Here is a 27,268-nt window from a genome sequence, read left to right as displayed (position 1 = left end):
TTCCGAGTCACGGATATCGAACGCGTGACAATTTAACTCGTGCAGGGGTAGTGGGGAGAGGCAGTTGTTTTGTCCCATTAGGGCTTCTCTCTCTCTCCCTCTCTCTTTGTGCCTGTCTCTATCTCTCTCGCCAAGCCCCAGAGACGTCTATAATGGCGGTTATCGAACCCTAACAAGGTATCGCAAGTGTGCATATATTTGTTCAATTTCTGAAACAGCAAAATATACAACATTTTCGAAAATCAGCGTTATTTTTGTTAAAATTTAGTTCAAATCACAAAAGATTTACTCCTCTATTGTTTTTGTTATTGGTTTTATAGGATCTGCACGAATCCTGGGTTTGGCAGCATTTTAGGTGAAGTGTTTTCGCAATCTTATGGCTTAGGTCTAAAAGAGACCCTTTTATTTTTTGGGGGAACCTTAGGGTTTTTTTGGCGGTTGATTTCGGGTTTAGGATCCGATCGGATTGGCTAAAATGGACCCTCCGGTTGTCAAAAAGAGGGGTCGTCCTAGGAAACGGAGAGCGGAGGATGAAAATGTTGCTGATGATCGGAAAGCGGGTCCTGAAACAAAGAAACGGGTTGTGGAAACAAGGACGATGGTGTTGCTTGGTAGATATGTGTTGAAAGACTTCGGAACTAGTGGAGTTTTTCTTGGGAAAGTTGTGTATTACGAGGCTGGATTGTATAGAGTTAATTATGAAGACGGTGATTGTGAGGACTTGGAGAGTGGTGAGATTCGTGGCATCCTTGTTGGTGATGATGATTTTGATACTGATTTGAGTGCTAGGAGGAAGAAATTAGATGATTTGGTGTCAAAATTAAGTTTGAAAACTGCAGTTGGGTTGGATAAGAATGTTGTGAAATCGACCCCTGAGGTGGATAGGGTTGAAGCACCTGCGTTGAGTGAGTTGGGCGGTGGAGTAACGATTGAAACTGATGAGACACAAGTTGAAGGTGATGCGGATTCGTCTAGTGATTCATGTGGGTATGCAAGGGATAGGGATATGGATTTTGATGTTGAGCCACCACCTGTCCCGCCACTGCAGTTGCCGCCCTCTTCAGGAACTATAGGCGTGCCAGAGCAGTATATTTCACATCTTTTTTCGGTTTATGGTTTCTTGCGATCATTTAGCATCCCCCTGTTCTTGAACCCATTTACATTGGATGATTTTGTGGGGTCACTTAATTTCCGTGCTCCAAACACATTGTTGGATGCAATTCATGTTGCTTTGCTGCGTGCCTTGAGGCGTCATCTTGAGACACTCTCATCCGATGGCTCAGAGGTAGCTCCAAAATGCTTGAGGTACTTATACATACAACTCTCAATGCCTCTAGTTGATTGAATCTCTTACAGTATCAGTATATTGAAGGAGCCATATGAGCATGCAAGTGCATATGGCGTTAAACACCCTTTTCCCTTGTATTATGTTTACAACCACAAAAATGGTTGCAGCAAAGAATTATCTATGTCATACTTATTATATCTGATGTTTTTATTTATAGTTCCATCACTAAACTTTCAGGATCATGTTTACAATTTATCTGCAGGTGCATTGATTGGAACTTGCTTGATACTTTGACTTGGCCTGTTTACTTGATCCAGTATGTGACAATTATGGGATATGCAAAAGGACCTGAGTGGAAAGGATTTTATGATGAGGTTTTGGACAAGGAGTATTATTTATTATCAGTTGGTAGGAAGTTAATGATTTTGCAAACCCTTTGTGATGATGTCTTAGATACTAGAGATATAAGAGCTGAATTAGACACGCGCGAAGAATCAGAAGTCGGAATAGATTATGATGCAGAAGTAACTAATCCTCTTGTAAGTGGGCCAAGAAGGGTGCATCCCAGATATTCCAAAACTTCTGCCTGCAAGGACAGAGAAGCTGTGGAAATTATTACAGAAGTTCATGAGATAAAATCATCTGGTAACTCAAATTTAATCGGTTCCAAAGGTGCGAAAGGGGATGCGGATGCTACTGATGTTGATGTGGATCATAACTCCGATGAATGTCGGCTTTGTGGCATGGATGGGACCTTAATTTGTTGTGATGGGTGTCCATCTGCTTACCACACGAGGTGTATAGGTTTGATGAAATTGTCAATACCAGAAGGGTCCTGGTATTGTCCTGAGTGCACAATTAATAAGATTGGGCCGGCTATTACAACGGGAACATCCCTTAAAGGAGCACAAATCTTTGGCATTGATTCTTACGAGCACATCTTCATGGGTACTTGCAACCACTTACTGGTGTATGTTTTCAACATCTTTGGTTTTTAGTTACCTATTGTTCTGTTTGTTACGCATTTTAATTAGCGATGAACCCTTTTTTCTAGGGAATCATTGTTATTGGCTTTTAGCATGCTGTATTAACTCCATCCCTGCCTTGGACTTTTTCTTCAGTTCTGTCTTTATGTGTTGCTCTTATTGTCTTCTCATTCATTTGGAATGTCATTCAACCTATCCTGTTGCATGCTCATACTCTTTTGTATGATTTTTGCAGGGTCAAGGCAACTATCAAGACGGAAGCATGTCTTAGATACTACAATCAGAATGACATTCCAAAAGTCCTGAAAGTTCTGTATGCATCCGGGCAACACACAGCTTTTTACATGGGGGTGTGCAAGGCAATTTTACAATATTGGAATATTCCAGAAAGCATCTTATCTTTCTCGGAAATGAGTGAAACAGAGATTAAATTAGCAAATATAAAGGAAGATGTGAACTTTTCTGCCCAGTCACTTAATTTGTCTGACAAGGAAAATCATAATGTTACAGTCGATAATGTGGTAGTTTCATCTCTAGAGACCTCCTTTGATATGATTCAAGTTGATAGCACTGGTGACAGTACACCACTGGAGTGCCTGCCTACAAAGATGCAGATACATGCAAGGAAGAAAATGAAATCAGGTACTTCAACTGGTTCTGGTAGCCAGCAGGCTGATCCATCTGACTTGACCTACCAAAGCTCAGCTGACAGATCAACTGCAGTAGACCTCACTACTTGCGCCTCAGGGAACATGAGTAGTTGTTACAATGGGCATGCAATGCATCCTTCAGTGACTTTATCAACACATAGTGAAGAAGGCAATCGTGTAGATTCTGGAAAGGTTAACTCTGCTTCAGTTGTCAATTGTGCATACATGGGGGCTCTTTATAAACCTCAGGCGTACATAAATTACTATATGCATGGGGAGTTTGCTGCATCTGCTGCCACCAAATTGGCTGTAATATCATCAGAAGAAGCTCGGGTTTCCGATAGTAATGCTTTAGCAAATCCCAGGAAAGTTGCATCTGCAAACAATTTATTACAAACAAAAGCCTTCTCATTAATAGCCTCACGTTTCTTCTGGCCAAGTTCTGAAAAGAAGCTTGTGGAGGTTCCAAGGGAGAGGTGTGGTTGGTGTCTTTCTTGTAAGGCTCTAGTTGCCAGCAAGAGGGGATGTATGCTAAATCATGCTGCCTTGAGTGCCACCAAAGGTGCTATGAAGATCCTTGCCAGCCTTCGTCCAATAAAGAATGGGGAGGGCAATCTTGTAAGCATCGCAACATACATTTTATACATGGAGGAGAGTTTACGTGGTCTCATAACTGGTCCCTTTGTCAATGAAAATTATAGAAAACAATGGCGCAAACGAATTTATCAAGCATCAACTTTCAGTACAATAAAAGCGCTATTGCTTGAAGTAAGTTTTTTAAATTCCTATCATATCTGGTTATTTGGCATAGATTCTAATTGACTTAGTAATTTTTCTCCTAGGCATTAAGTAGCTTTGTACATTTTCATTAGGACATTTTGTTGCAGGATTATATGCAAATTTATTCCCACTTATGTCTTAACTTTGCTGACCTGGTTTGAGTTTCAATTTGAATCTCAAAGCCCAGTAGATATATGGAAAGTATGAGGATCCCAAGCACTTGTACAATGCTCAAATAAAGGCTTGTGGGCAACGAGTAGGTTGGAGCCTTTTCTTGAGCATTATATTAGTGAAGCTCACCATATATATTGAGGGAAGGGAAAAAAGGGGTCTCTTTCCTCGCCCGATGGTAGAGCCGACCCCCTATCACCTTCGGTGCCTCCTTTTGGTCCTTCTCTTTCCTACCCACTTTGAAATTCCTACTGTGTATAGCAATTATATCATTTTCTTTCAAATTTAACTTTTCAAATTAACTTTTCAATTTCATTGATCAGTTCCATTGCACTTGCTTTGTTTTTATTTTTTAGTAAATATTTTGTAAGGTTTACATGGCTTATAAGTGCAATCACCATTTAAACCATAATGTAAACTTTTGATTTCATAGTCGTTTTCGGGAACCATTAGTTTTTGGTTTTTGGTTTTTTAGTTTTGGTGTTTTTTGGCTAGAGATAGATGAAAAGCATATGGGAGAAATGAGGGATGAAGAAATGTGGAGGGAGGGTGGTTGGAGGAGGGATCTGGGGGAAAGTTGAATGTTTGAAACAAAAACTTGAAAAAGAAAACTACTTAGAGTTTTTTTTAATTTCATTTTATATGCCATTTCATATGCATCTCTTCCACATCCCTCCCACCACCCATATTCATTTCCTTTCTCCCATATACTTCCCTCTATATCTAACAAGAAAAAAATGAAAACTAAAAATGGAATGGTTGCCAAACGGGGCCTGAACTTATGTTTAATCTGTAATCGCAGTATCTTTGTGAAGTAAGCCTCTTGCATTTTTATGATTACGTGGGTTGCAGTTAGTGCCTATTTCTGCTTTTATTTAACTTTTAGGGAAAAACAGTATCTTGTAGCGTAAAGTTCAATGTACAACTGGCTCCTAAGTATGACTTGGTGAATTGTGTTTCAAAAGTTCATAAGATGCCCGGAAGCCAATTATGCATCTCTATATTAATTTTCTCCCCTAAATTGTGACCTCGTCCCTCGGTTTATTCAGTAGCTTTGTATCTCTCTTATATCTGGATGTATTATTTTGTTATAAGTATCCATGATTATGAATATGTTGTGACAGATGATTTGTTTCTTATCTGCAGCTTGAGGCAAATATCCGAACCATTGCTCTGTCTGGGGAGTGGATTAAGCTGGTGGATGATTGGTTGGTTGAATCTTCTGTGATTCAAAGTACGACATGCACTGTTGTTACAACACAAAAACGTGGACCAAGCAACAGGAGGGGCAGAAAGCAGAATGCAATTCATGAAGACAAGGATGATGATTGCAATGACAAAAGTTTTGTCTGGTGGCAAGGTGGGAAGCTATCAAAGCTTATATTCCAGAGAGCAATTTTGGCTTGCTCATTGGTTAAAAAAGCAGCCCGCCAAGGTAATTTTGCATCACTTCCTGCAGAACTAGCTGGCTTTCCCCCCTTGTTATCTTTGAATTGTAGACTGTTTTATTTCCAGTGTTTTAATACACAAATTCGGTGGAAAGGGAAGGGATGTGTACTAATGGCTTTTTTTGTGGCCCATTAGGTGGTTGGAAAAAGATTTCTGGTATAGTTTATGCGGATGGCTCCGAGATTCCTAAAAGAAGCAGACAATCAGTATGGAGGGCTGCGGTTGAAATGAGTAAGAACGCATCACAGCTTGCTCTTCAGGTTTGTTATTATCTTGCAAATACCCAAGTTCCTTGCTCTCTTCGCCCCTCCACTTTCTTTATATTTCTCTTTTGGCCTGGAAGCAGATTAAATTTTGGTGGTCTGTAATTGATAACTTAAGAAACTTCAATTGGAATTTCACCAGGTTAGATATCTGGACCATCATCTGAGATGGAGTGATCTGGTTCGTCCTGAGCAGAACCTCCCGGATGGGAAGGGTGTAGAGACAGAAGCTTCTGCTTTTAGAAACGCAAGTATATTTGACAAACAATTTGTGAAGAACAGTAACGTATATGGGGTTGATTTCGGTACTCAAAAGCATCTGCCTTCCCGTTTAATGAAAAATATAATTGAAATGGAGCAAAATGAGGGTGGAAATAACAAGTTCTGGTTTCCTGAATTGCGGATTCCTTTATATTTGATTAAAGACTATGAAGAACGTTTAGGTAAAGTGCTTTTTCCATCAGTTGAGGAGCATTTGAATGTGTTCTGCAAGTTACAGAGAAGGCATTGGAAGGCTCCCCGCCGGGACATATTTTTCTATCTTGTGTGTAAGAGAGATAATCTGGACTTGTGTTCCTGCTCTTCATGCCAACTGGATGTTTTAATGCGGTAATCATTTCATACCATTATTCTTTTTTAATTTTTAAGTTATCTACAGTGCTGTGTCGAAATTCACTCATCTTTTGCATGTTGTAAAATTCAGGAATGCGGCCAAGTGCAGTGCCTGTCAAGGTACATTGACACGAAAACCTTCTTTTAAGCTTCATGAATATGGTGTTATAATTAGAAAAAGTGGCTTTGAATTCCTGATAACCTCTTCTACCATGTTTCTAATCTTTCCAAATATTACAAATATTACATGAAGTGCTAATCATGTGGTCAACTACCAACTTCCCAAAATTATAGGAAAATTTTCATCATTGTTTATATTTCTGCCATATTTTTGTCAGGTTATTGTCACGAGGAATGTACCATAAGCTCAACAGTTTCTACAAAAGAGGAAGTTGAGTTCTTGATCACTTGCAAGCAGTGCTACCATGCGAAAGCTCTCTCTAAAAATGAAAACTTTAAGGAGTCTCCAACTAGTCCTTTTCACTTGCAAATACAAGAATATCATACTCCTGTGACCGTCACCAGTGTTGCAAGGCCTAAAAATTACAGTCAACCAGTAACAGATGTCAGAGCACAGGACACTCGTTCTGAGATAAAACAGGCAACTTCAGACTCTCAATTGGCAGGAAAAAAACAACGCCGCAGCATTTGTTCTTGGGGTATTATATGGAAGAAGAAGAATGGTGTGGAAGCTGGCACTCATTTCCGGGTTAATAACATACTTCTTGCGGGTGGTTCGGAATCCCGTGGGTTGTATCCTGTTTGCCACCTGTGCCATATGCCATATCAGTCAGATATGATGTATATATGTTGTGAAACTTGCAAAAGTAAGTTTGCTCCGACAAGTCCCATCTTTCTGGCAAAATTGTTTTCCTCTTTTGTGTGTGTCTAAGATGGATTCTGTTTGTGATCATACAGATTGGTACCATGCTGATGCTGTTGAACTGGAGGAGTCAAAGGTTTCTGATGTGGCGGGCTTCAAGTGTTGCAAGTGTCGCAGGATAAAGTCACCTGTGTGTCCTTACACTGATCCTAAAGATATAAAGATGCAAGAGAGCAAGAAAGTTCGCACTAGGCGTCCAAAGCAAGAAACAGTTGGAGACGACTCTGATTCTGCAACCATTTCTGATTCTAAATTTTGTGAGCCTGCTACTCCAATATTTTCCATGGAAGAAGCATCCATACAGGAACAGGATGGTGATCCTCTTCTTTTTTCGCTTGCTAGAGTTGAGCTAATTACAGAGTACAATTCGGAAGTTAATGATCAATGGAATACTGCTGGGCCAGGGCCACGGAAATTACAAGTGAGAAGGGGTGTTAAGCGTGAAGAGGATGTAGATGGCTTTCCTGAGAGTAACATAACTTATGCTGGAATAGCTACACCTGGTGAAACAAATTACCAGTCAAATCCTATGGAGATTGTGCCATCCCCTCATGTTGAATGGGATGCTTCCATTAATGGCGTCGAAAGTGGGATAATGGATGACTATGAAGATCTAAATTACGAGAACATGGAACCACAAACTGTCTTCACTATCAATGAGTTGTTGGCACCTGATGATGATGATGATGGCTTTCTAGATGGAGGCCAAGCATTTGCAGATGAGTCAGGAAATCTGGAAAATCCATATACAGTGTTGCAGGATGGAGGCCCTGAACAATATAACATGGCTACTTTCACTGATCAATCAAAGTCTACTATTTCTGTAGAATCTGATGTGAATATCATGCAATGTCAGATATGTTCACATGCAGAACCAGGCGCTGATCTGTCTTGCCAGAACTGTGGGCTATTGATACACAGTAATTGTTCTCCTTGGATTGAGTCATCTTCTGGTAATGGCAGCTGGAAGTGTGGCCAGTGCCGAGAGTGGCGGTAGATGTTCTTGCCATATTTCTAAGGTCTCTGTTTTGTAAACGATCTTCAGGGGGAGTTCTCCCGGACGAGAAAGTTGCTGGGAAACGACTGTTGGTTGTCGTTAATTCTTTTGATTTGTTAAAGGTGACATCTGATATGGAAATTTCAGTTCTCATTACTTTTGATCCTGGTGGTCATTCTTGATGTGCTTCCGATTGAATGATGATATGGTTGTTGCTTCCTGCCGAGTTCTAGCACATTCAGTTCTTTTGAGAAGTTTGGGAAGTTGAATTGTGACTTCCCAATTATATAGTTTGTTAGGCACCTCCATGTTAATTAGGAGGTTTGGAGCTCCAACTGTAAAGTGGCTAATTTTTCCCTGATCAGAAAATGGGTTATTGTTTCCCCAGCTTCATATTTTTGTCTGAACTCAGTTCAGACGATAAGCGGGTTTTTGGTGCTTATCTGATTGAATTGCTTGTATAAATGAAATTCCTACCCAAATTTCGTTGTTATGAAATCAGGTCATATTGAGGTGCTTTTGGCTGTTGTAGAAAGTTCTTTTGTTGCGTTTTTTTCGTAGTAGATGCATTCCCTTTTTTGTGTAATGTTAAAAGAAGACTTGGCCCTACAAGGTTTAGAAAATTGGCATCCTTCCTTTCAGACTCCAGGTGGGCTGCTGGATAGCTTCCATTTCGACTATTTAATCTATTTCTAGTTCGAAAAGTTGTTACTGGGCTTAGAAGAAAGCATAGGAATGTGAATTATATGGTCTTAACGGTCAAAACCCAAACCAGCGCCCTAGCCCTAGATGATGTCTTAACGGGGCACATTCTTGGTGCTTAAGCCTAACTAGGCGGGCAGGTGTGAGAGTTGGCTAGGACAATGAGACCATTTCCTTGCACTCAAGTTCAAATTCTCCTTCTCGTAAATTAGATTTATTTAAAGTAGTTTACTATCGCTCATATGGAGAAAAAAAAAACCCCAAGCTAGGTGGTTTCTATAAACAAATAAACTAGCAACAACAAAAAACTATAACTAAAGTACAGTAATTTCGTGGGATTACACATTTAACAGGAATTCAATTGAGAAAAAATAGAAAGAAAAAAAATTAAGAATTAATTCACTTGACAATATTTGGTGACTATTTGGATTGAATTATGAGGTAGGATTGAATTTCATTAGATTACATTAATCCAATCTTGTGTATGGTGGTGTTGCACAATATTAAGTTAAGTGGCTGGATTAAATTTTTGAGTTTGATTTTTAATATAATTGAATTAAATTGAAATTTATTACATTTAAAATAATAATTCTGTGAATAATATAAATAAATAAACATTTTTAATAAAAGATATGTAAAAGGTAATTTTCTAATAAAACAAAAATCCACAAATCCCAAAAATAAACTATAAAATAACCATAACCTATGTAATTTCCACTGTAACTTCAATTAAAATTACAAAGGTAAATATAAATTCAGAAACTTCAACATGAAAAAAAAAAAATCTTCACTTGAACTCATCAAATTCCAAAAAACAAACAAACAATAAAAATAAGATACTATGGAAGTATGAGCAGAATGACATTTTATGACTTATTTTATAATACAAGCGATAGTCTAAACTACCAAAAAAAAATAAAAAAAAATAAAAAAGAGGTTTCTCACACGCGCTACCAAGGTACCATGGAAGTTCAAACCTAAGACCACTTGTCAGCAAGTCAAGACCCCGTTAACATAACCAATTTTAATATAGTTGGACAACCTTGGATTTATCAATTGTTTGTTACAATTATTCATGATGTTCTGACAAATAATTGTAACGAACATTTTTTTTTTAATGAAATAATTGTAACAAACTTCAGGGTTTAGGTTCTTAAAGGAGATATCGTTTTCACTCCCAATAAAAATTAGAGATTAGAGTTGCCTTCCATCAAACTACAAACACATTAATTATTTCCCATTTCAAAAAGAAAAAGGAACTACAACTACAAGATCAAATAAGACAATAAAATCTTGTCTTCTAGGATTGCCATTTAACCCATGAGCATATATAACGGCTAGTTTTTCCTGTTTGCTTCGGCCCCAATTAACCTTCGGTCAACTATCGGTCAACTTAGAATTCCTTTATATACCCGTTACCCTCCTCTCTCGCTTTTCACTCCTTCACTGTTTGTTTCTTCAATTTCGTTGTTCCCATTGTTGTTTTCTTTCAGAGTTGAATTAACTAATGGCTCCTCCTCAATTAAAGTCCAAGAAACCCAAGAAGATGAAGATGAATATGAAGTCCAAGAAACCCCAGAAGGTTCTTAAAATCGACGCCAATGGTGGCTCTGTTCTGAAACCCGCCTTGGCCAGGAGAATGTCCACTCTGAAGAAAATGGCCAGCGAACTCTCGATATTGTGCGACGTTGCCGTCTGCGTGGTCGCTGTTGGGGCCGACAGCGAAATCGAGACTTGGCCGGAAAACCAACAAGATGCGAAATCAATTCTTCTCAAACACAAGAATCTAGGGAAATTGGGAAAGAAAATTGGAAAGGGTTCATTCTCGGGCGGAAAGGGTACTGATTACAGTTTCTTGGACACCATGTTAGAGGGTTTGAATGAGAGAATTGGAGTTGTGATGATGAGGGATGGTGGTACCAAAACTAGAACAACTAGTACCTGCAGTTTCATGGAATTCTACGAGAATATCATGGGGACTAGTGTGCTACCAGATCCACCAGATCAACAACAATCAATGTTGCTTGTTGATCAAGTTCCTCATCACCAACAAGAAGATTATTGCACCACAAATTCGGATGGTTTCTATTTGGATGATCTTCATATTGCTGCTGCTGCACCAACTCTGAGCAACATTGATGATTATGTGAGTTGGCTATTGGATGATCATAATGATATTGGTTTGATGGAAGATTATATCCAATTTGGTGATAGTGACTTGGCCCCTCTCCCTCTTGAATCACAAGAGCAGCAGATGCCTTTGTTGCAGCCAGCTCAGATGGATACTAATAATTCTGATTATCTTAGTTGGCTGTTGGGTGGTGGTGATATTGGTTTGATGGAAGATTATATCCAATTTTGTGATAGCGACTTGGCCTCTCCTCTAGACTCACAGCAGCAGCAGCCTTCTTCATTGCAGCTACCTTAGCCTACTTACTAGTTGGCTTCGAATAATCAGAATTCAAGAAATCTTGTTTTTCTCATATATTTTTAGTGTTTATTCATTAGAGGGCAAACCTCAGTTTCAATGTTTATCAAGTTGAAACTCGAGCTTTTGTATTCTCTGCACTACGTGGACAGCTAATGAGAGAAAAATTGTTACCATTACATTGTTAATGAAAGAGCTTTTGTTTACAGTTTACTTGCCGCCTTTTTACTTCCTTTTTCTTAGTCCCAATAAAGAAAAATGTATCAGATTTTTTTGGTTCAAAGTAAATTACCTTAAGGGTTAATCACTGATCTTTTGAAACATCACATTACTTATCACCCAATAAATTTTCTTATTGAAAACATATTTATGCATTAACAACCAAATACAAAATATTACAACTAATCTACTTCATGCTGCCAATATCTTACATTCTGTTCTGTCAAGTACTGTGTAACTACAGAAACCAATCCACTGAAATTGGTAAGGGAAAAAAATGTGAAAGAAAAAGAAATAAAAATACCCTCACCCCAAAACCGAGAAAACTTCTCACTTAGGCACAATTGCATTGTACAGAAAGAATTTGAAAACCCCGACCAACCCATGGAGAGATCCACTCAAACACTAAGCCGTCCGCACAAATTAGCTCACACTTGATTCCGCCAGCCCTTGCATCAGGATTTTCTCTATCCACCTCTTGAACTTTGGGCGAGAGATACCGTTGGGTAGGTTGTATAAATCAGATTTACGAGTGTACAATGAACAAATCCTCATTTATCATCTTCACTTTGTCACAGCAGACCGGCTAGCATAGCCCCGGGATCCGTTAATGCTGCAGCTGGACTGGTTGGCTGAGCTACTGGATGTGCTGGTGACACCGGTCCAGGTGCACGAGGGGATATAGGGATGCTACATAGTTGTTCCTTGATGAACTCCTTCAACCTGTACATCACCCGGAGATCAGAGGAATCTATCTTCCATCGTTGTAATTTAAGGTTAGCAATACATTATGTAGATACATACTCGAGTGTTAATGTAGGGTCCCCTGAAGAAACTGTCATACGCAACTGGGTTCTGTCTGCTGGATCTGTTTCTATTCTAACCTGAGTAGCCAAAAAGAAGCTATTGAATCACCAACCTTTCACAATTCTAAAGCAAAGGTCATGTGATAACTCCTAAAAATTACTTACAAGAAAAAATATCAGTACTTCATATGATTCCTAGGAAAGGGAAAGGTCAAGCAACATAATTTTATATCTATATTAATAAACTGAACACTGGAGTTTCAGCTCTGTCCTAATAATGAAAGTGGTGGCATCAAGTCCACCAATTAAAGTCTCGAAGCAAACATATAAATCTTACCAAGCAAAGCATGGCCCGTGTACTTTCTGAGTAAAACATTGTGCTTGCAACAAGGTTATTTGGATTTGGATCCTGAAATAGAGAATACGTTAGTGAACACCTTTAATAACTAACAGATCACAAGGAAACTTTCAGACATAGAAAGGGAACTTACAAGTGCTGGACAAACCATCAATCGCAAACTGTTAAGTAGATTTGCCATCTCGGCAAGTGGCATTGGTTTGACACCTCTAACCTGCACGGTTTACTGGACAATATCACCACGTTGATAAATACAGAACCTTCGGTATGTATAATAATTTAGCCTTAACCTGGAATTGGCAATAAGCCAAATGAATAATGCTACATTTTGACCACAAACAGGTTAGCATGTGTTTCCTACTCTGATAGTGTAACAGTTAACAGGCTATCTTCCTGCTTTGCTACTTACAAAAATGAAACCCATCATAACCTTCCAATCAGAAGAGGATGGTAAAGGAAAATGTCAATCACTGGATACAGGACACAACTTATAGTATATAAATATGAATGAATTCACTTTGTCAATATAAATGTTTGTCAACCATTTTTAACCATAAATGGAATTTCCTCAATCATAAAAAGAAGACAAATGCGACATATATCACACATACCACTTCTTGAAGCTTCAGAGGTGGTCCTGATAGTGATCTCCACTGAGGAAAAAACTCTTCAGCAGACACTGGTATAGGCTGAAGAAATTTATTCAAGACAGCTGGGAGGCGAAGCTTGACATTGACCTATGAAAGGATTACTATAAGATATATGAAGACACAAATATGACCTATTTTCTGCTTCATTGGCCACAAGAAACCACAGGATTTTAGATTTAAGTACCATATTGTTACCGAACTTGTAGGAGAAGTCAAGAACCGCTACATCCCTGCTTGGACGGAGATTCACAACTTCAAGTGGGCATTGTACCTACACAACCAAAAAGATAAAAGAAAATAAAAAAAATATAAGGACTAGGAAAGGAAAAGAATGAGTGAGAGAGAAGAGACCTAAAGGCTCATCAACGACCACAGATTAATTACATGAATAAAAATTATTACCTGTGCCCTGGGAGGTATAGTGTCTGGTACTAGTGAGAGCTCCATTTTGAAATGGGAGGGAGGCAATATTATAGCCTGAACTGACACAAGTGGTGAAGTATTTTTGTTTCCCAAGAAAAGAACAAGACATCCTTGATGTACCCGCCACTCTGCTTTAATTCCAATCTGGGATAACATCACATGAATATCACTATAAGCCCAATAACGCCAAGCTGAATGTTCACAATCTCTCTTGCAAAGAAAGAGTAGAAACTATCGAGTCTAAATACAAGAAAATAAGGGTACTCATTGGGGAAAAACCTGAATATTAGGATCTTCGTATAGAACACCACTATCTTTCAAGCACAAAGCAAGAAATCTTTCAGCAATATTTCCTATTGGCTGCAGGTTACAATTAAAAAATTAGTTACATGTATTAGTAGCACAGAAATCTAAAATAAAATCTGACTAAGTTTTATACATAAAGAAATATAACAAATATCCTATCAGGTGCAGCATAAACACTTTTTTTTCCAGTTCAGATGGAGGTAGGAACAAGAAAATCAGATAAAACATCTATCAGGGGAATTCAAACTCTAAGAACCAAACAAACATACACAGAAGTATAACTGAAAAAAGGACAAGAATCAGAGGCAAAAGACATTTAGCTAACTATAGCTTACTCAACATATTTAACAGCTCAAAAAACACCGTTACTACTAAAAACAAAATATACTGTCAATTTCTGATGGACAGTCTTGTTTACAGTGCAGAACACATTGCAATTGGAACAGATTCAGGTTCTGCCCAACATGCTAGAACTTTGAAGCAATAATGCACCCACCAACGATTGGAGAGAACTGCTATAGAAAGTACCTGAACAGAATTTTGCTCCTCGCCAACAGGCACTATGGCTGCGGCATCTACTGCATTTGAATCGCCTCCTACTCCAGGGATTACACTCGGTTGTGATTGAACAGCAGTACCAGGAGGGCCTTCGATAGCCAGTGGACCCAAGAGATCACCAAGGAGATCTGCTGAAGCAGGTTGAGGATCAACTGTACTCAAAGTACCATTTTCCTGAGATAACGCTTGGTCGGTTGAATTGTGATCCTGTAACGATATTCAAACATACACCAATTTCAATCAAAACTGGATATAATCTTCGGATCTGAACCTACCTTTTGCAAACCCTAAATTTAAGAAAAAAGAAAAAGCAAAACTAACCGCGTTACTGCTCATGCTGGGAATCTTTACAAGACCGAGCTGGTTGACAGGTGGGGTCCCATTAGCAGGACGTTGGTCAGTGACAACCAAAGCATTTGATGTTTGCTGGGCCCGCAACTTGATAGCACTTTGTTCTGCTGTATCAACCTCAGTATCTTCAGCCTTTTTTATCAATGCAGACTACATATGAACAAAAAACAACGTTAAGAGTTGGTTTCAATAATTTCCAAGAATTTGGTACTGTTGTGAATAGCATGATTCTATAAGCTTCTTCTGAACGAAACTGCAAAACAAATTACCTGCCGCTCAGGAAATTTAGGCATTTCAGCCAATATATCCACAAGAGCTGCACCTCTCCTACTCAAGGCAAGGTATTCAGCAGCTCGTTGTTGTATCTCTACATCAATGCAACTCTCGTACCTGAAAGAAATAAATAGTATGCTAAAGAAAAGCACAGAATTTGATGTAAAAAAATTAACCAACTTGCGAAAAGTAATGGTGCAGAGGACAATCTCACTTGTTGAATATTGCCCAAATCTGATTTTGTAGTTCTGCATCTGGAGGTTGAGTGTGCATAAAGATCTTAGCATATGTTGAAAGAAGAATAGGAATAGTATAAGTCCTGCAAATATAATACACACTCTAAGATAAATACAGGAATTGTAACTAAATTTAGTAAGAATAAGAGAAGGAAAAGTTTTTAAGTGCCCTTACGATACAGCAGGAAGCTTCTCATGTATGACGCTAAATAATTCCTTTGGACTACACCCAGGCCGTCTGGCCAAAAGGTGGCCAAATTCTCCAATGATATATGCACTGACCTGTTGCATGTGAATTGAATCCAAACAAATCAAGACATTTATTTTCCTAAGATGGTTACGTTTGGTAGAAATATATGCAAGAGAAACAATAAAGATTAAGGTGAGTTCAAATTGAAACAGATCTCTTGAGTAGCATATGTGCAAAGATATACAACCTAGAACCAAAACCATAGGACTCTTTTTTTAACATAATGAGAATCAGCATTAAGCATTTCAAGCTCACAATTCTCGACCTCCTTAATCTTTCTATTTTACTTTATTTAGAAGACATACCAATTATATATTATTTCTTTTTATTTTTTAACAAGAGGTCAAGAAAGTACAATAGCAGTGGATAACTAGTCCATTGAACAAATCTCTAACATTCAACTACCTACTCAGCACTAACACACCAAACACAGTACAAAGATAAAAAGTCTCAAGAAACTGCAGCCCAACCCCTTCCCCAGAAAAGGGCACATAAATGAGGACAAATTTATTTCACTAAACTCATAAAACAAGAATCCCACACTCAACAATGCACTCTTTCCCACAAGAAATCGACGTCCTCTCAATGTTTTCCTTCGAGAATCCAACACTCTTACCAACTCGACCACCTAGAAGATGACCAAGATATGGAAGGTTGATAACAGTCGCCTTTTTTCCTACCACTAAAAGCACAATTTCTCTCAATAAAATCTGTGCAAAGTTGGAAGCCTCCAACTCAACCTTAAATTTGGGTCCTCTCCTTTCTTGGCTATCCTTGGTTTTAAATAGAAATGAAAGGATTCTCTCATCCTGTTTGGGTAGTAAAATTAAGAAATACATAATAACCGTTGGGTTTCTAATAGATGACTTAGATTTAAAAACAATGGTTTCCAAGACAAGGAGAAGATCTTAATCTAAGTTCTCAACCTTACACTAAACAACTTATGTCTCAATTCCTTCTTAACCAAGAAGATGATATGCAAACATTATGCTTATCAATTGTTCCCGCTGGACTGAGAAGAAGGATAGATGGTTTACCATCAACCAATTAAATAGAATTTGCAAGAGAAGGTTCCATCAAATTCTACTTGCCCATGTTCCGGAACCTCTTCAAAGTTAAATTACAGCCCATTGAAATGGAAGAGGAGACCCAAGCCTTAGGCCCCCTCTTACCAAAAAGTCAAAGAAAAAAAGGGAAAAAAAGAAGAAAAATACATGGAGGAGGGGACGACAGATTAGCAATTGAAATTTGGCACATTATAAACAGATGATAATCTAAAATATACAGAAATAAAAACCATAGAGTGATCACCCACCCAAATTTTCCAAAAATCTAATTCTCCCAAAATTTTCAACAACTAATTGAAGAAAATGACAAAAGAAACTAATTCCTTGTGAAATGTCTTTCCAAAGATTTGGACTTTAACTTTAACCTCCACCGCACCTTAAAGTCCTACCTACTGGCATCAACGCAATCTCTAGCTCAGATGACTGCATGCCAAAAGAATTTCCAAAAGAAAATTTCTCAACAAACTTCGCTAACAAGGCCAATTCTGACCTCCTTATGTAACTAACAAAAAATCATGCTCTATATATGGGTCATGAGCTCTCATGCAAATCATGTGCACAGCAATGAAAATACAATTCCTAAATCATGCAATCATGATAATCATGGCTCTATATATAAAGAAATGTTCTCTTTCAAGATTGAATCTGGACCATTGATCATGTTGATTTTTTTCCAGAAAGTGTGGTTCCAAAACATCAGCATATGTATGTGTGTGTGTATGCGTGTATAAAACGTTCCCACTGATCCGGCATATAGTATTATCTTTCAGATTTAGATAAAGCTTGCATAGAAAACTTAATCATAGTCTATACACACCTTAACCATTGTCTCATGTATAGCAGGTTTGTCAAGATACTCTCTGGCTTTTGCTGCTGCATATGGCTGATCAAGTGCATAACATCTCAGTCAAATAATTACTAGAAAAACATATCTAATAAAGTAAAAATGCAGCAAAGCATTCTGACCTGTAAGTCTTCGTTATTTGTAACAAATTGCACAACACGAAACCATATATCATCACTGACAAAATCTCCAGCTTTGTCAATTAGTTGAAGAATCACATCTACATACCTGCATGATATCAATATGCAGAAAAGAAAAAATGATAGGATCACTATGCATCCAATTAATAAGAGGTTTACCAACTTCCCATAAGTACTTTTACTTCCACACATAACAAAGGAAACTCCCAGAAGATCCAAAAGAAGTACAAATAACTAAATCACAGAATTCACCACCCAACAAAAACAAAATTATTGCAACTTTAAGTTTTTAAATAAGTATATATTACATATACATATAACAATATGAACAAAAACTCAAGTCAATTCACTAATCCTAACTAATTGAAAGTTGAAATGCAGAATGCATTGTCAGACCAAAAACAAAGAAGTCAGATACATTGATCCTTTTTCACCTCAGTCCCATCATAGGTAACCGTGGAAATGGAAAATGGTAGTTTCAAAGTAAAATGACACATAGAAAGTCGTAGTTTTTTCAAAGTAGAAACAGAAAGAGAAGAAGACAACAAGATGATACAATCAAGACCAAACAGACACTGAGCGTTTTCAAAAGATCATGAAAAATCACTCCTCTTGCATAATATCAAACTAGATATATCTTTATAATCCAAAAATGTGTTTAATTTAAACAAGAGTCATTGCAATAGAGATTGACCGTCTACATTAAAAAAATTCTGTGTCTTCGTCTATTATTCCCTGCTTCTCTATTTCTCTTTTCTCTCTGCCATTAACTACTGGGATGTGATTTCCCCACTCCCTTTTTCTCCACTTACACTCCCTTCGCTTTTTAATACTTTTTAATCAATTTTGTTATTTCTTTTTCCTATTCTACCCTTACCCTACATTGATTTCTTTTTACTTCACTTTTATATTAGTTCTTTTTCTTTACCCTTAATTTTCCAACTTGCACTCCATTTTTAGTTTTTTTTTTTTTTTTTCCTTTAATTGAGTAAGAAATTAAGTATTTTGTTTCCCTTTAATACTGAAAACGAAGTGTAAGTTGGAAAATTAAGTGTAAAGAAAAAGAAATAATATAAAGTGAAGTAAAAAAGAAATTAATGTAGGGTAAGGATAGAATAGGAAAGAGAAAGAACAAAATTGATTAAAAAGTATTAGAAAGCAAAAGGGGGTGTAAGTGGAGAAAGGGGGAGTGGGGAAATCAGATACCTAACTAAAATGTGATTTAGAACTACACTTGCTTAATAATTTATATTCGTATGCCTGTTTTCAGATTTCTCTACTGGTGTATTGGTCCCATGCCCTATCTCGTTCATTGGAGAGCCATGTTCATTAAAGAAATGAAAAAGGAAAAGAGCCAAATGAGAGCCATGCTTACCATGACAGATCAGGGGCAAATTTTTCGGCAAGAATGGCAGCTTTAAGTGACAATTCCTCACGCATTGCAAAGTCCGCTGTGCTCAGATACTGAAATGCAGATGAAAGTCAGTGGTACCTCATTTTTTGATTGAGAGAGAATAAATGTCTGCTAATATAAAACAAGAGGCAATCTACTAAAATCATATACAACCAAGTAGTACACGCACAGAGTATCTGATGTACCTGCAATAGTTCTTCAACTATATCTTTTGCATTTGAAACATCGCACATTCCATAAAGCAAGTCAAGAGCACGCCTACGAATACTGAGGATGGAATTTGATGTTAGTGACCCCTTAATGGTGTTAGATGTATAAAACTTAAGCAAAAAATATAAGAGTGAGTGTGCTCATAATATCCTTAGTATAATAAGAATTTCTTCGTTAGGACAATTAACTTCAGGAAACCATGCCCAAGAAAAATAAATAAATTTGCAATGTTAATACTATGGGTTAGAGACATGTGCAATGCACGGATAAATGAACTAAGTGATTATAGTACAGACTATAGAGTGAGCATGATGCCAAAATCAATGAAAAGATGGAATGCTTCAATAGATAAAAGATGCTACAAAAAAGGTAGAGGTCATGTAAGCTCCGAGAAACTTGCATATTTTGATGTTTTATTAGTTGTGAGCCCATGGAATCAGGCCAAATGGACCTAGGAACTAGTATTGCTAAAGGATGGCATTGTTATGAATGAAAACAAAATTTCTCGTCTGCTTGTAAACCAAATACAGCCAGATAACAAATTTAACCTGATATCTGGATCCTTCAATGAGGTGATGATCTGAGCCTGATGTCTCTTGATGATATCTTGCACATCCGTCACCATTAACATGCGCGTCATATTTTCCTACATGAGCAATTTCAAATTTAAATCATGCAAATTTACAGTAGCCACCTATTTACCCTTCTAAGTTTAGACATTCTTCCTCTGCACGCTTCAGTCAGGGATTGTGTTAAAATGAAAATGTGAAAAACCAAAAGATATATTTACTGAACTATTGTTATTCATTTATTGATCCTTAGCCTAACAACGAAGCCAGAAATATTTTTTCACCACTTACCAAACCAAGATATCGGATATTTGGTTCTCGCACAGCAATAAATTTTCCAAGCAGTGCAACACACTGAGACATCATTTCCTTTTCAGCATCCAGATGCATGACCTAAAATTGGGCAATAATAACACATAATACATAAGATCCCGCTGCCTTTAAAAAGGAACAGATAAGACACTTGTGTGTGGGCGTGCCCGAAAGAAAATGAAATAAAGTTTCAAACATTTCCTAGTAAAGAAATATTTCCAAAATGATTTCACCAGCAGTGTTATAATCTCAGATGACAGCACAACCCAAATTTACAGAAAGAATAGAGCGGGAAGAATAATGCAGACAATACCACTTCCACTTTCATTGCCTAGCCATAAAATTATAAAAGCCCTTATATGATTCCACATACATGCACATGCATCTCTGTCAACGTATGCACACATTGCGTTCAACGCAAAAGACAAAATTTCAATGGAAGTAAAAAGTAACTAGAAGGACCACTGGAGTTCCAAAAGTATAAAAAAAATTGTCAGCCAATTAGGGGAACCTATATGCATGTATAGTTTTAATAAATGGTGTCTAAAATTCATGATCATACATAAAAATTATTTCAGAAAACTTACAAGAGCAAGGGCTTCAAAGAGAACAGCATGCGATGCATTGTTCTTATTAACATTTTTAACAACATCGGTACCCATCAATATCCGTTGTAAGACCTGAAACCACCAGTACAAGGTTTAATAGAAGCATAAAATATAACACCACAACTGATAATAAGTTCTTGACAGAGAATGACCTCAAACAATGACCGTCTGGTATTTGGATCTTCAACAGTAGGAAAATACTGAAGAGCCCTCATTGTCTTAACCTGTGCAAAAAAAACACTTGTAAGAAAAACATGAACTTGTTCTACATTCACCAAATGCTACAAATTTTCCAACACATTTAAGTGAGAGAAACAGTGTCCTAGTAAATTGTCCAGGCAAAACAAGAAAATACGAACTATATTCTCAAGAAGCTAAGTACTGGCAGCACTACAAAGATGGTTCAAAGTCATTGGAATTTTAAATCCCAAAAAGTTAAAAAGATCTTGCCTAAAAACTATAGTGAACCAAAGAGGAAAAACTGAAGCCAGAACCAAATTTCCCGTTGTTTAGCATGCTCTAGAAGGTTGGGCTGGTTAGCACAACTAAGGCACATGATATAAAATAAAATTTAAAAACATATTATTATTATTATAAGGCTGATTAAGTTATAATCTATGGAGCAAGGATGCTGGGTGATGTTACTGTGACCCATGAAAAAGTAAAATGACAGCATTGACTGCAATTGGTGGAAGCTTTAAAAACAAGTGGAGTAGTTGGCACATTTAAAAAAGGAAAAAAAAAAAAAAAAAGCAAAGAGAGAAAGCCATATCAGTTTAATATAGACATGACAAGATTAATCTGTTTCGGAAGGAAAAAGATAAATCAGGCGGCTGATTTTATTTGGTATCCAGTACATACAAAAAAGTCTGACGAATTAAACAAAAAGAAATTTACATATTACAAACCTGAAGCCAGGGAGATGGGATACCATAGTAGGTGTACTCTTGTGGAATATCCTGGTTCCTAGCAAGCCGTTCTAATATTTTAACGCATTTTGGAAGACAACTCCAGTAAGAATCATGGTGGTTTGATACAAGGGCTACTAGAAGGCTCATAGATGATGTCAAAACACCAAGATCGCGTTCATCTAAAAGTTGTGCCATCCGGTCAGCCCTAAAATAAAGGGAAAAAGATAGACCAATCAAATAAGCACGGAAGGCAAAAGTAATGTTAAACATCATGTAGTGAAGAAAGTAATACGCGAACATACCAGCCATCTACATTGACAACATCAGGATTTTTCCTATACAAGCGCAATAGACATAGTGCGGCTTTTTTTCTCACAAGTGGTCTGTAGCTGCTAGAAATCTACATTAAAAAAACTTGGTCAACAACATCATTTTCTATTAATTCGAGCCAAACAGAAAAAAGATTGCAACTTACAAGTAACTTTTGAACATCAGGTGCTAATGACTCTGCAAATTCTCTTCCGCCGATATTCCCAACCTACAAAGTCAAATACAAATGAAATAATGATGGTACATTAGGCATAATCTAAGAGCAGTAAATTTTTTTAATGAGGACACAACAGGAGAGAACATAAGAAAGACAAAAGAAGAAAACATGGAAGCAACAGGTTTAAAGAAACAAAAACAGAAAGAACAACTTATCCAAATGAAGATTCAAGATATCCCAAAATCAGATCAAACTACAAATATTATTAAGACCTATTCAATATTGACATAGCATATAATCATATAATTCTGGAAGACAAATGCATAAAATAAGATCCCTTTTGACCATTATCACATAGAACTTTAAAATCAAAATGAATAGTATGTTTTGAAAACTGAACAGATATTGTCATACCATAGTCAATGCCAAACACTGGAAAGTCTCGTTACGACCGATAATATCATTGCGCACGGTATTTATCGCTAATCTCAGAAAATCATGGTTCTCATTGAGCAGACATGATGTCACAATGTACCCAACCTGCAGTCAATTAAAAAGTGAGATCCTTTCTTCTGTTTTTTGGACAATGAAGATAAGGCAATATAATGGGATAAAAGAATTAGCTACTGCCACTGAGGTTGATCGCATATCAGAAGAGAAACGTGCATTTTAGTTTTTTTCCAAAGATAAATTTTATATAATTGGTATGCAAAAGTACCGTATTAAAACTTTACAGAAAGAAAACTGATGACCCTGAGATGAACAACGTCTATCACTGTTTCCATCCGTTAATGTACAAAAAAGAAATATGATGAGAATGGGTTTACTTCCTAGAACTGCAAGCCATTTTGCCATAAATGCAAGGAAAATGGAAGATAACCAAACTCAAGACTAGTCGTTTTAATATTGATGTGAAAAGAAGATATCACCTGCTTTTCTGGATACTTAGGCGCAGATATTAAAGAAACTGCTTCCATGTGACCAAAATCCACATCATAGCCCAGCATATAAATGTAAAGCATTTTCCAAACATACTTCTTCTTTTCATAAGGTGACAAACCCTGTTGAAAGAATTCAAGAAAATTTCCATTAACCAGTCACCCTTTTTGGTTTAGCTGTTGCACTTCTAACTAAATAGTGAGCAAGCAGTAGAGAGTGAGGTATGTGTAAGCAAATGGACGTCCACCATATAAAAAGATGGTACAAGATCATATTTATACAAAATTGATCTACGTCTCAACCTATTTAGTGGAATCTATGCAAAATCAAAGCAAAGACAACCTAAGATTTGTGCAAGATAACTAATGTCAATTTTCATTACCATTAATGAGAGTCAGAGAAAACACACACAATCAATGAATTTGCTAACTTTATATAAGAAACAAGATTTCACTAAATAGAATTAAAAAAAGTACAATTCAAAGGACGAGATATCCACCATATCCCAGAAATGTTGTAAAAAAAAAAAAAAAGCCTATTAGAAACAGCACTCCACCTAAATAACAGCAGCCCGCCAGTCAGCTAAAGTTGCATAACAAGAATTTCCCGAAATTCCGAAGAAAATGGAGCCCATAAAGATGCCCAAACCAAAAACCAACTTTATCCCATAAAATCTCCATCTCCTCTCACCTAAAAGTATCAAATATCCTCCTATTTCCACCAGCCAAATTACCCAAAACATAGCCATCTCTCCCTAAACCTTCACCCTTCCTCCTCCTCCAGGAAAATTGGGCCACAAAATAAGGCTGTGCAGGGTGCTGGAAAAGCATCACCAGTAATAACAACACACAAGGTAGTACACGATACTTGTGCCTAAACAGAGAACAATAAGTTTCACTTGACACCATAGAAGAAGCATCCACAGATAAAGGGGAAAAAAACTTAGATAGAGTTTCCTGAGATCAAAACTGAATCAAATAATACAAGTGCACATCTTTGGTGACCCAACCTAAAATCCACACAGGTGGCACAACAGTCTCTGGTATAGCGCTAGCACAAAGCATCTTCGAGAAATCAATTAATTTCCTAATACCCAATCATTTAAGTTGCCAACTTTGCAGTCCAAGAATAGACCATTAAATCCTATGATGCGTTAAGAATGTGTGGAGAAACTAAACTGATCGCTGACTCAATAGAACCACTAATTCTACCAGGCTGGTTCAAGCACTTGGATGGTAATGTGACACATAGCATATATCATGAGTGTGCACAAGGAGTAGAAGAAATGAACAATGAGAAATCACCATCACTTAAACTGAAGCCAATTTCCAACAACAACATTGAAAGTAACAAAAAAGTAACAATCAAATACAAACAGTAATGACCCCACTGTCATATAACCCTAGAATTAAAATAATAACCCATAAAGAATAAACATAACTTTGTTTAGTCATCAAAATTAATTCAATCTAAGACAAGATACACAGGGAAAGGACTGAAGATCAGTGAGTGAATCGGGGCAGAAGATGCGGGTACATAACAATTTATAAGATTAGAGAAATCTTATTCCTTTAAAGAAAAATGCAAAAAAAAAAAAAAAAAAAAAAACCCTTCCCTTGTCCATTGGTAACCTTGTTCAATACAAACTGTGCCTCGAATTTCTTAAAACTTTGGGGTCTGGTGATGCATGACAACATTTTATAATCATCAATATGCAAGAGTAAGTTTCAATATATTCATATCTCAAATTTAATACAAATTTAGCTTGCTTGTGTGGCATACCCCTTTCTAAGGAAACACGTCTACATTGACACATCATTTTGCCATTATGGTATTTCAATCATTCCAGGTAATTTCTACCTACTTTTATATCCTTTCAAATATATTTGACAACATATATAAAAATTGAAACAGTCATCAAGTTCCCTTCACATTTGAATTCAGTGATGGACAGCAACAATTCATATTCCAATTACAGGACAGCCCAAATGTGCTTATAGAGAATCTTCAATTCAGCATAAGAACATCTAGGTATAGGTTGTTGAATGGATTCCTTTCAATCTTGGTTTAAATTTTAAAAATGGATGTTGGATGACCAAAGCACCACAAGCAATAGAATTGAAATGGGGGAGCACTGACTCCTTTTAGGTGAAGGAATGCCACAACCAAATAAATAGCTACGTCAAAACTATCCTCATGTGTTCTCCAATCTCCCTAGGCACAGACTAGGATGCATTTCCCATCTTATTCACTACCATAACAAAAATCCAGTTCAATATTTCAAAAAATTGTAGATAACATACACAAGTAGTAACATCTCAACTCAAATTTAATCAGATTCAATGATATCCATCTAAAAGAAAAGCAAATGAAGGTGAACGCCCCTGGTTCATGCCTATCACTTGAAGTCCATCAACTGAAACTGTACGAACTAACATGTTCCGTTCATTGAGCTATTTATATTAAACCCATGGTATAATAAATCCAAGGAATATATGTAGTACCAAATTCCTACTGCCTCTCCACAATAATGAGTCCACATAAAAGCCATTTCTAAATAAGCTTGAAAACCAAAAAAACCAATGCTGATGCCACCCAACTCTACGCAGATAATAATAGAACTAGGTAACTTTTATTTTCTTAATTATAAATCCACCTCAAGCTAAGTTCACATTTTCGCTTCCAATTACTAATACAAAACCCGAAATCACAAAATTTTAGTTTCCTTTCATTTCCCAGACTTTCTCAGCAGCCCAACAAACACCCAAGAAAACCCAAATCCCAAATTTAAGCAATGAAGTCATTCCACCATGGTCTAGATCAAAAACCTCACTTCTCTTTCATCCCCCAAAACTAACAAAAACGAATTTGCAACACGAGAATACAAAGGAAACGCGAAACCCTAAACCTAAGACAAACCTTTTCGTTTTTGAAGCGTGTACGGACATTTCCAAGCTCCTTATCGACCCGGAGCCTCTCCTGCTCTTTGTTCTGGCAATTCCGAATGTCGCTGATGAAAACAGAGAGGCCTCGCATGCCTGACAAAGCCATGACTGCTCAGATCCAGCCCTAGCGAGACACACACTCACAGAGAGACAGAGAGAGAGAGAGCCACCACTGCTCAGCTCCCCCCAAATCGTCGGAGATCCTGGTGGGCTTGTATTGGATGGATCTACAGACTTGCAGAAATTGAATACTGTTGGTGAAGATCAGCAGCTCCTCCAATTACAAAATCGCAAAAATGGGTTTGATCTAATTCTAATGCCTCCTTAGAAAGAGAGAGAGAAGGAAGGTGCACTGAGGAAATTTGAGAAAAGAAAAGCCGTCGGTCAGTGCTGGAAGGAGACGACTTTTATTCACCGTGACCAATTGAATCATTTCATTTCATGACATTTTCCACCTAATACTTCTTTGTTTCTTCTTCATTTTCTTCATTTCTTTTTTCTTTTCTTTTTTATTTTAATGTTTTATTTCTCTTCATCAATTCTCAGACAGAGAGGCAAAATGTAATCACTGTTTTTTTTTTTTTTTTTTGGGGAAAATAATTGCAAAGTGTAATTCAGGTTTTTAAATTTTTTTTTTTATGAGCTTGTTAATAATACATATATATATATATATATATATATATATTTGTGCTGTGGGTCTTTACTGTTTTATTTATTTATTTATTATTTTTATTTTGACCTTTTACCCAATGCCCAATTATGCATGTGATTCTTTTACCTTTTACCTTTTACCTTTTACCCAATATGACATGGCTTTTTTGTCTAATTTTGGATCAACGAAAGGATTTATGATTTACCAACATTTCTATAGATTTAACTGCACTGCCAGGTAGGATTTTAATTTATAAATTTTCGAAAAATAATTATACTGGTGTCTGCTGGTTTCGCTTGTTATTAATTCACTGTTGCTACTTGAATTCAAGTCAATTTCTTGCGAGGCTTATTTAATTCAAAGAATTCAAACAAAACCTGAATAAAGGGCCCAAAAGTGTTCCATTAATATTTCAACCAGCCCAGTAGGGCCCACCAAATGGAAAATAGCATGGAAAAGACCCAAAATTAATGTTATTGGAAAGAATTATTTTGGAAAAACAAGTTCCGAAATAACACGAGCACCACCTTG

At 37.0% G+C, this 27,268-nt stretch overlaps 3 protein-coding genes across 3 annotated transcripts; 2 read left to right on the top strand and 1 right to left on the bottom strand.

Annotated features, from left to right (window-relative positions):
- Positions 1–80: 80 nt before the first annotated feature.
- Positions 81–8,597, top strand: LOC117631004 (DDT domain-containing protein PTM-like). The gene is made up of 10 exons (XM_034363909.1): positions 81–177; positions 321–1,305; positions 1,551–2,258; positions 2,510–3,692; positions 5,022–5,310; positions 5,460–5,584; positions 5,730–6,196; positions 6,291–6,319; positions 6,538–7,026; positions 7,118–8,597. Exons 2-10 carry the CDS (start codon positions 476–478, stop codon positions 8,077–8,079), a joined length of 5,082 nt encoding a protein of 1,693 aa, XP_034219800.1. The 5' UTR covers positions 81–177; positions 321–475; the 3' UTR covers positions 8,080–8,597.
- Positions 8,598–10,073: 1,476 nt separating this feature from the next.
- Positions 10,074–11,353, top strand: LOC117632363. Its single transcript, XM_034365818.1, has one exon. It carries the CDS (start codon positions 10,289–10,291, stop codon positions 11,207–11,209), a length of 921 nt encoding a protein of 306 aa, XP_034221709.1. The 5' UTR covers positions 10,074–10,288; the 3' UTR covers positions 11,210–11,353.
- A 188-nt stretch (positions 11,354–11,541) lies between these two features.
- Positions 11,542–26,496, bottom strand: LOC117630904 (AP-2 complex subunit alpha-1-like). The gene is made up of 27 exons (XM_034363753.1): positions 26,060–26,496; positions 23,131–23,262; positions 22,616–22,741; positions 22,190–22,252; positions 22,017–22,114; positions 21,712–21,919; positions 20,956–21,027; positions 20,783–20,875; positions 20,175–20,276; positions 19,863–19,960; positions 19,290–19,371; positions 19,066–19,154; positions 17,673–17,778; positions 17,524–17,589; positions 15,565–15,671; positions 15,368–15,472; positions 15,150–15,270; positions 14,851–15,030; positions 14,500–14,736; positions 13,945–14,025; positions 13,645–13,809; positions 13,427–13,513; positions 13,204–13,329; positions 12,726–12,806; positions 12,572–12,643; positions 12,233–12,312; positions 11,542–12,151 (listed from the first exon to the last, which is right to left on the bottom strand). The coding sequence occupies exons 1-27, from the start codon at positions 26,189–26,191 to the stop codon at positions 12,001–12,003; spliced, it is 3,060 nt and encodes a 1,019-aa protein (XP_034219644.1). The 5' UTR covers positions 26,192–26,496; the 3' UTR covers positions 11,542–12,000.
- Positions 26,497–27,268: the final 772 nt, after the last annotated feature.

Source organism: Prunus dulcis, chromosome 6 (assembly GCF_902201215.1).
Source record: "Prunus dulcis chromosome 6, ALMONDv2, whole genome shotgun sequence".
NCBI lineage: Eukaryota > Viridiplantae > Streptophyta > Magnoliopsida > Rosales > Rosaceae > Prunus > Prunus dulcis.
This window is presented reverse-complemented; position numbering and strand designations above follow the sequence as displayed.

What these genes read in the sequence shown, in the direction of transcription:
- LOC117631004 (XM_034363909.1), top strand. Translation starts at nt 476, where the DNA reads ATGGACCCTCCGGTTGTCAAAAAGAGGGGTCGTCCTAGGAAACGGAGA. An exon ending in GTAGCTCCAAAATGCTTGAG is followed by an intron (nt 1,306 to 1,550) that starts GTACTTATACAT and finishes ATTTATCTGCAG; the next exon opens with GTGCATTGATTGGAACTTGC. An exon ending in ACTTGCAACCACTTACTGGT is followed by an intron (nt 2,259 to 2,509) that starts GTATGTTTTCAA and finishes TGATTTTTGCAG; the next exon opens with GGTCAAGGCAACTATCAAGA.
- LOC117632363 (XM_034365818.1), top strand. Translation starts at nt 10,289, where the DNA reads ATGGCTCCTCCTCAATTAAAGTCCAAGAAACCCAAGAAGATGAAGATG.
- LOC117630904 (XM_034363753.1), bottom strand. Translation starts at nt 26,191, where the DNA reads ATGGCTTTGTCAGGCATGCGAGGCCTCTCTGTTTTCATCAGCGACATT. An exon ending in AGTGTTTGGCATTGACTATG is followed by an intron (nt 22,253 to 22,615) that starts GTATGACAATAT and finishes TTGACTTTGTAG; the next exon opens with GTTGGGAATATCGGCGGAAG. An exon ending in TACATGAGACAATGGTTAAG is followed by an intron (nt 15,672 to 17,523) that starts GTGTGTATAGAC and finishes CACATGCAACAG; the next exon opens with GTCAGTGCATATATCATTGG.